This window comes from Phalacrocorax aristotelis, chromosome 13 (assembly GCF_949628215.1).
Source record: "Phalacrocorax aristotelis chromosome 13, bGulAri2.1, whole genome shotgun sequence".
NCBI lineage: Eukaryota > Metazoa > Chordata > Aves > Suliformes > Phalacrocoracidae > Phalacrocorax > Phalacrocorax aristotelis.
Window position 1 is genome coordinate 886,804 of NC_134288.1, and position 8,347 is coordinate 895,150.

General features: G+C 51.7%; 2 protein-coding genes across 7 annotated transcripts in view; one reads left to right on the forward strand and one right to left on the reverse strand.

Moving 5' to 3' along the window:
• ERGIC3 (ERGIC and golgi 3) overlaps nt 1-3,254 on the forward strand; it is a 30,392-nt gene extending 27,138 nt beyond the window's left edge. The window contains exons 12-13 of the mRNA XM_075108847.1: nt 331-386; nt 2,440-3,254. Coding sequence (XP_074964948.1) covers nt 331-386; nt 2,440-2,519 — 136 coding nt within the window. The 3' untranslated portion in view covers nt 2,520-3,254. The remainder of the gene's footprint in view (nt 1-330; nt 387-2,439) is intronic.
• A 482-nt stretch (nt 3,255-3,736) lies between these two features.
• Nucleotides 3,737-8,236, reverse strand: LOC142064200 (CMP-N-acetylneuraminate-beta-galactosamide-alpha-2,3-sialyltransferase 2-like). 6 transcript variants are annotated; one of them, XM_075108848.1, is made up of 10 exons: nt 8,066-8,218; nt 7,091-7,174; nt 6,722-6,805; nt 6,178-6,328; nt 5,811-6,077; nt 5,311-5,501; nt 4,875-5,054; nt 4,389-4,434; nt 4,078-4,197; nt 3,737-3,959 (listed from the first exon to the last, which is right to left on the reverse strand). In XM_075108848.1, exons 5-10 carry the CDS (start codon nt 6,063-6,065, stop codon nt 3,792-3,794), a joined length of 960 nt encoding a protein of 319 aa, XP_074964949.1. In that variant the 5' UTR covers nt 6,066-6,077; nt 6,178-6,328; nt 6,722-6,805; nt 7,091-7,174; nt 8,066-8,218; the 3' UTR covers nt 3,737-3,791. The 6 variants fall into 6 exon arrangements, with proteins under 6 accessions (XP_074964949.1, XP_074964951.1, XP_074964950.1 ...); XM_075108850.1 differs by lacking the exon at nt 7,091-7,174 and having other exon boundaries at nt 8,066-8,224; XM_075108849.1 differs by lacking the exon at nt 7,091-7,174 and having other exon boundaries at nt 6,165-6,328; nt 8,066-8,223.
• Between the last annotated feature and the right edge of the window lie 111 nt (nt 8,237-8,347).

Sequence of the window (8,347 nt, forward strand, 5' to 3'; positions counted from 1 at the left end):
GATAAATTCTTAGGGATTAAAAGTCCTTTCTTTAGGTTTATAGATTCAGTACTTGCCTCCTAGAGTTGCCATTGAGTTCATTAGAGCTCTAATGCTACTCAGCGCTGTTCAGTCACACTATCAGTGACGAACTCCATTCTGTAGCCAATAGGGGTTATTGTTAATTGTTAAATCTAATTGTCAGCTATTAATATTTATGTAATGCATACTTACATGCTATGATGAACATTATGATCATCACAAATTAATTTTTATTAGTTAATTGTTACTTATCTGACTCATTGGTATCTGAGCTCATGCTGGTTGTTCAAATTGTTTTCCTCATTCTAGGTCCTTTACACACTTTCTTACAGGAGTTTGTGCCATTGTCGGAGGCATATTTACAGGTATTGCATCTTTCAATCTTTTTTCTTTCTGAAGTGTAAGCATTTGCCACCTTACTCTTTCAGAAGTCTGCGTGGCTGATAATAAATCCCTGTTTAATGGGGAGAGATTTTTTCAGCCTTCAGGAGAGGATATGTTCTGCACATTCTGCAGAGCCATAGGAGTGGCATCAGATTGTAATTAGCACTGCAGACTTTCATGATGCTGTAGATGATGTAGACCTATTATAGTATTTCATTGTGATGTAAACCTATTATAATATTTCATTTTGATGCGTTACAGGACATTTTGTTTTCAAATAATGTGGTCTTTGACATACCGTATGAATGTATCTGTATTGTTTTCTGGGCTAGCTTGGGTCTCTTAGCAGATAGTTGTTTTCATGTGGAACCAAAGCCAGTAAAATCTGTGAACCCAGGTTGCCATGGGCATAGCCACCTCAGAGGTCTCAGATTGTGTTCCCAGACATAGGAGCTCCAGTGAGCACTCAGCAGGGGCTAAAAGTAGCCCTCACAGCTGGACAGGGACCTGTAAGGAGACACTGTTCCTGCAGAGCCATTCTGGACTTCATTCCCAGTACTGGCTTCTGGAACAGCTAGTATCTGCTGAGCTTCATGTATGTGACAAAGCCCAGCCTTGGTCCAGCCTTGCATTGCAGCTAATAACCCAGGGTGCTCTGAAACAGTCTGTGATGGGCCAGCCTGGAGATCTGGTCAGCAGATCTTACTGGACATGAGAAGCCACCTACTGTATCACATACATATGTCATATAATACCTTTATCTGCAAGGTGATTCTATGATTCTATAATACCTTTATCTGCAAGGTTTTCCTGTCACCTGAGGTGTCACAATGCTCAGTTAGCCTGATACTGTTAAACAGGATTTTTGTCTCTAATAAATTTGACCGTATTCATTTCTATGGTTGGCTCAGGGAAGGGCTTTCAAAAATTATTTTCATGACAAATGCAAGGTGCCCTCTAGCACCAGTTAGGTTTGACAGCCAGTTCGCAGTGTTTGCTGCCATACACCATGTTCAGACTCTCTATATTCTAGAGTAGAGTACAGACTAAATCAGCTGTGTAACAGTTTTTGTGTTGCAGCATCAAATTGATTCCACAAATAGAGATAATTTCCATGCAAAACAACTGCGAAAGACAGTCATCTGAAGCATTACTCAGAGACCAGATAGTAAGGGCAATAATTCCATGTTCTACAGCAATAAACAAAGCTCAGTTCCCATTTTAGCTCCTACTCTTTATATAGGATTGAAATGTCTGTATGTGCAGTGTCAACTGCTTAGTTATTCCTTAGACTGAGGTGTTGAAAAGAAAAAAGAGCATGAAGCTTCATAAAGGCACTGAAAATACCTTTGTTCACTGGCACCCTGTGTTCCCTTCCTGTCGGGAGCTCAGGGTTTCTGTCCTGTGAAAGCCGCCTCGATGGATGCAGGCTTGTCCGGGTTTTGTGGTGCAATAGACCCATTCTGAGCTTTCCTGTGGTCCCAAATAAGCACTGAATTAGTAGGTTTCTTCAGTGCTGGAGAGATTGGGGAAAATACTGCAGAAAGAATTAAAGGCAGCGGTTTGTTTTGCCTTGTGCCCTTGTGAACAGGGTAGTCTCCAATAAAGGGCATCCATAAAGCACAGCATCAGGTAGAGTAGCTTGCTTTAAGGTTACTGTGAAATGAGCAAGAAATGGGAAATGTGCCCTTGGCAAGCTGGGTCAGGGCAACGACATGGCATAAAGCTCTCCACATCAGCTGCTTCTCCAAGCTCTTCTCACTCCTCTGTAAATATATGTGACTTGGCCTGTCTCATTTTTACTTCTGTAAGAGATCTTTTTCTGGATAAGTATGCTCACCTCCACCCTGCAAGCTGGATCTTGTCTGTCCTAATGAGATTAAGACCTTATTCTTCTGAGCAGCAGCAGCTGTCTTCTGTCAGGGGGAGCTGGAATTCCTTTCCACTGACAGAAAGGTTTGTGTTTTTTTTCCCTGGGGGTTTTTCCTCTCTTTGAGGCATGTCTGGCTTGATCTGTCTGTTTTCTCCTTTTAGTTGCAGGATTCATTGACTCCTTGATCTATCACTCAGCACGTTCTATCCAGAAGAAAATTGAACTTGGGAAGACAACATAAATAAGCTCACCCCACAAAAAAAACTCTGAGGAGAACTAAACAGGTTTTTTGGAACACAAGTGATCTTCTGAGTGCACAGGAGAAGAGGTTTGGAATTGCCAGATGAACCTGACCGCTCTTATGTTACTGTCCCATCATTCTTTGTTTGGCTTTTAATTTGTGGAACTGCTTGAACCTTGCTGCTCTGACGATTAGCCATCTCATCTGGCTGTGCAGACCCTACTGTAAAAACCCTTCTGTGTCAGTCCATGTTCATGAAGTTCCACCACCCCTTCCCGAAAGTGATGCTGGAGACACTACATTCTGTTTGCCTCCAGGAATAAGGTACTGTATTGGCATGAGACCTGGAATGGATTGAAGTTGCCATCAACACCTGTCTAGACAGGTGTTGTCTAGACAGACAGCAACACTGTGTAGCTTTTTTAATTTCTCTTAAAAATGTTTCTGAGTGTGCTGATGCTGTATGCCAGACCTCTGTGTAAATGTGCTGAATCCCGTGTGCTTTCCTTCCAGCTGTCCTGGGCAATGTGTTTGAGACCTGGCACTTGGGGTGTGCTTACTGTCCTGTGGGGCATTGCAGTTGCTCCAGATCGCTCTTAGGAAAGATGCAAGTTGATGTTTCAGAAAAAAAAAAGTTTGGGGTTTTAATTGATTTTTAAATTGGATTGTGTTTTTCACTTCCCCTGTGTTTATATTTTGAAATAAAGTCCATCCTCTGTGTGTTTTGGTAAAGCATTTGGAAGAATAATTAAATTATTTGAACTAATCTTGGTACTGAATTGGAAATTATAGTTAAAAAAACACAGCTGCATTGTGGCAAAGTATGTAGATACCATGATGATGGTTGGTTTTTTTTTTCTTTTTAGTGATCTACACAAGTGAGTAAAGTGTCACATGTGAAATTATATTGGGAGAAGTTTGAAAATAATGGGGAAAAATAAAATATTGTGGATTCCTGCCCACCTCCAGCCCCACCCTCTCCCCTTCCTCTCTCCCAGCTAGCGTGGGCAGAGCCATGCCAACCCTGTGTCCAGCCAAACGCAATGTCCCTGGTGCTGTGGGAGTGCGTCACCTCCTAGCACACACAGTGCTAAGCTGGTGGGACCAGCACAAGCAGCACTGAGACCCAAAGGATTACAGGGTCTGTGAGCCTGGGAACATGGCAATGCTGGTGGAGGGAGAAGCAAGCTAAAGAGCTGAGGCAGCTGCTGGCGGTGTAGAGGGCTGCCAGTGCCTGTGCTAATGGCCTGGCTTCAGTTTATTGGGAATGCATCATTTGTAAAATAAAATCCTGCCTTCAGCTGCCAGTCTTTCAATGAGGCTGAATTCAACGTCGGCATCATGGACCCTTGTCCTGCGAAAGGCTCCAGACCAGCGGTTTTTCTCCCAGTAGTGGTGCCAGTTCCCTTCACTGTCTGCTCCAAAGCCAAACACGGACACCTGCATGCACGCCAGCGAGAGACATCACTGTGCTGGCGCTCGATCAGCCCGAGAGCGTGCAGACAAGCAGTGCAGTGGTGGTACAGCAGCAGCGCGCAGTCCTGCTGGCTGTGCTCACCTGCTGGCAGGTGTGCAAGGCAAAGAGCAGGGCGGTGAAGCCGGTAGAGGGGTACCGCCCATGGCCCTGGGTCCAGTTGTCATGGATGTACTTGAGGAAAGCTGGGCTCAGGATCAGCACCTGAGTGGGGAGGGGAGGTGCCACCAGCTGCTCACTGTGCTGCAAACGGGACAGCCAGCCCCCACCACCAGCACAGCCTTCATCCCTCCTGCTTGCTGATGCTGCCTGCATCCCACTGAAACCACAAGCCTGGCCCCTGCCCAGGAGGGCCCTGACTGCCCAGGAGGAGCTGGAGCCAGCCACGTCCTTACCTTGTTTCTGTCAGCTTTGATGAACTGTTTCACTCTCATGTAGGTGCTGCAAAAGCCAGAGGACAGCAGTGAGCGTGGGGGTGCTCCCACTGCTGGGGCCTCTTCTTTGGAGGCAGCTGGTTCACAGGGGGTAGCTGTGTCTGCCAGCACCTGGCCCCCATGGCACCCCCAGCCCCTTGGGCTGGCCCAGCAGCATCCCCTAGCCTGGATCCAGGAAGGGGCACATTAAGCCCATGGCCCCACAGTGGGGACAGCCGCCATCCCACCTCTGGCACTGCAGGATGCCTGAGCCCTGCGGGGATGGGTCAGTGCCCACTTCCCCAAACTACAGCGCAGAGGGATGCTAGGAGCCTTGCCCTGGGGCCTTGTGTCCCACCGGGCCCATGGTGCCAGGGCCCCAGTGAGACACTGGGGCCCCAGGACCACCCCATGCCATTCCCCCGGCTCCACAGCACAAGAGATGCCATTCCCCCAAAGTTGACACACTGTGTGAGGTCTCCGGTGGAGAAGGCGCTGGCCACCCACTGCAGGTCCAGTGGTTTGAAGGGGACGAGGACGAGGTGGACACCAGGCCTGAGGTTCACTGCGCTCTCTGGGTACATGAAGTGATGGGTTGTTCTCATGCCAACATCCAGCTCAAAGCCAGTGATCTTTGCTCTGTTCATCCTAGGGGACAGTTGGAAGGCACATCCCAAAATTAAGGTGCGTGTCATGCCCATCCCAGGCAGGGATACCAGGTCACCCTGGCCAGCAACAAAGGGCAACACTGGGCCGATGTGTGCCCTGGGGTGGGGGTGGCTCCAGGGTGTAGGGCCAGCAGCCTCCCTGCCTTCGCAGGGCTTGCGCTGGTGGATTTGACAGGGTGGCCAGGGCCAGGGGCATGCCAGAGTCCCCGGGAGACAAGTCCCTTTGGGTCACCCACCTCAGCACCCAGTCATGGGCATCAATCTGCAGCCCGTGGCCAGACCCCTTCAGCCGCCCCGAGTTCCCCACCACTGCACAAGTCCTGCAGCGAGACGGGTCCCACATGCCACTGGTCTGGGCTGGGAGGACAGTGAAGAGCTGCTGAATTATGGCCTGGAGCTGGATGCCACTCAGGGGACGCTGCAGGCTCTGGAGGAGCAAGGGCAGCAATAGGCAGCATCAGCCACCCCACCCCACCTGCCAGTATCCCCAGCAGGGGGATGGAGCCCCACTCCTCCCAGTGGAGGCCTAAGAAAGGCACAGAAAAATTTGATGGGATATTAAGAAAAGGGTGCAACACAGCCCGGGGGGGGGTGGGGAGGGGGTGCGAGCTGTGGGTCCCCGCATCCCCTTCATCCTCCATCACATCTGTCTGACTTGACCTTGGCCCTGTCCCACCACAAACAGATTTGTGGAGCCCAGGAAGAGCCCTGAGCGCCTGCCTGTGCCCCTACTCACCAGCCACCACCGAACCACATCAGAGGAAAGCTCATGGGCTGTGCCTGTCAGCAGAGGTCCCATTGCCATGTTGTAGCGGGCATTGAACCAGGCAGACCCATTGGAACGGGCAGTGCAGTGGGCAGTCGAGGCATTGAGGAGGGAGGGAGCCCAAGGAAAAGGGCTGAGGTCATTTGTGGGGGCTCGGAAACATTGCCACAGGACCAGCAGCAGACACAGGGCCAGCACAACCTGCATGCGCCTCTGGCACAGCATCCCTCATGCCACCTGCAGCAAAATGTCACAGGGAGAAGAGCAGTAGCACCACAGGACCCCTTGCCACCCACCCTCCCTGCCCAGCCTCTTGGGACACACCTCGGCTACTCACCAACCCTGCAAGGGCCTGAAATAGCCTGGTACACGCTTCCTTTTCAAAACAGTCAATGGTTTTATTGCTGTGGTCCTCTTCTGGTGCTGCAACAGATACTTAGGTCTGGGCAGAGCTGGCTAGCAGCATGTGCTGTATGAGGAGATGCTCTCTGCCTGCAACATTTTTAGGGCCTGCAAATTGACCTATGAACAAGTGGCAGCGCATCATCAACCCAGCCATGAGCCAAACTCTAGCTCTTCTTCGAAGTGGCAGCCACCCATCTGCAAAGCAGTTCCTCTGCTGGCAGTGAGCCCTGCCACCTCCTCCCCACACACGCTCCGGCTGCAGAGCAGCCCCTCCGCCTCTCCACTGGTGGCAAGCCCACGCAGGTGCCACACAGCTGGCAAGGCACTCCCTCCCCAGCAGCCCTGGGGTTTTGCAGCTTCAAGGGCACAGAATCATTGCCAAGAAGGAGCAGGAGGTACTAGCTGCCATCTGTGTGCATGAACCTTTCTTAAATACCCGTATTTAAGTGACATTTCTGTTCTCCATCTAAAAGCACTCATGTAAATCTAAAGTCAGAGGGAAAAGGGTTTTCTCATCCTCAGGGATTGCACGAAGTGCTCAGCTTCTCAGGACCTGGCTCCTGTGGACCAAGGCAAGAGTGAGGAGCAGGGATGCAGGGACAGCCTCCAGTCGGGATCAGAAATGCCTGCGGCAGGTGGGGGGGGAGGGGAGGGGGGGGTGTCAGGCAGTGGGGAAGGGTCCCCTCGGTATTAGGGAAGCTGAAGGAGTGAAAACCCCTCCTGTCCACACAGGAGCACCATGTGCTTCCACCAGTCCCCCGGGTGCTGACATGGAGCCATAGGTCAGCACTGGCTTCTTTTCTCCACATTAACCATTTTCTGTGGCTCCTGCAGCACCAATATACCTGCTCGCCGTGGTATCCAACCAGCTGCACTCAAATTTGACCTGCAGCACATGCACCTGACAGAAAACTGCTGCTCCTGGGGGTCTAAGCAACAAGTAGACAGGAGAGATTGGGGCGGGCGGCGGCGGGGCGGGGGCGTTGCTGGTATAATCCCAGGTGGTCGCAGTGGGTTATGCTCCCCTGCAAGACTGCCTTTTCAAAAACCAACAGAAACAACTCCTCTTCTTCAAGGGAAGCACAAACAAGCTACCACCAGCACGCCGGAAATGCAGATGTGGGTGTCCCGAGCAGGAAGTGGCCATGAAATGTTGGATTTTTACCCAGCAGCCATGGATCCCTGTGACTTAGTCTTTTGCCCTCCTGCAGCAGCCGTGAGTATTTACTGTGATGGAAGCTAAAAGCATTCATCTGACATGACAGTTGGGCCAGGAGCAAGTGGTCCCCTGGGCTGGTTCAGGAGCTTGTGGAGCCTCAGGGGTTATTAAGCTGCAGCCCATGGAAGGGGATGAGCTACCTGGCAGCTGCACAGCCAGTACCAGCAGATCCATTAAGCCCAGAGCCAGGGATCTCAGGCAGTGCAGTGAACATTTCATGAAGCCTTTTGCAGTCCCCCATCTCCAGGGAGAGCAGGGCTCTGAACAGGCAGGTTTGAGCATCCCCATCGCCCTGCCTGTGCCTTGCTGTGCAGCCCTGTCCTGCCCTGCCTGTGCACAGCCCTTCCTCTGCAGACAGACCCTTTCCACCTGCATCCACACTCCCACAGCAGCCGAAACGACCTGCCCCACCCCAGCCCTGCACCCAGAGGTGCCCCCATTTTGGGGGTCCCAGCCGCTGCGCCCAGTGGCCACAGACCTGGCCCCATCCTTACTCAGCCCCAGGAGACACACCAGGATCTCCCCAGCCCTGCAACCAGGAAAAAGGTCCTCACGATGTTGCAACCCCCATCCCCAGCCAGCTGTCCCCAGGGCCCCTCACCTTCTCAGAGGAAGCACTGCTGAGCAGGGCCAAGCAGAAGTGACACTCTCAGGCTCAGTGGCCTCGCCGCTGCTCGTTGCAAGCTGCAATAACCGCCACAGGAAGAGGAAGTGTTGCACCATGATGTGGGGGAGAACAGAGCCTTGCAGTGAGTGAGACAGTGAGGTCAGAGCTGTTGTCCCTCCTCCAGCAGTGCCCACCACCCTCATGCCCCAGCACAGCCCTCCCATGCAGCCCAGCACTGCAGTGGCCACCGGATGCCCTGGCCATGTTCTCAGCATC

Bases quoted from the DNA above. Each gene is read 5' to 3' on its own strand.
- LOC142064200 (XM_075108852.1), bottom strand. From the start codon at position 6,065: ATGCTGTGCCAGAGGCGCATGCAGGTTGTGCTGGCCCTGTGTCTGCTG. The intron at 4,435-4,874 runs GTGTGTCAACTT...TGGCTTTTGCAG, and splicing joins TCCACCGGAGACCTCACACA to CACCTACATGAGAGTGAAAC. The intron at 3,960-4,077 runs GTGAGCACAGCC...GCGTGCATGCAG, and splicing joins CCTTGCACACCTGCCAGCAG to GTGTCCGTGTTTGGCTTTGG.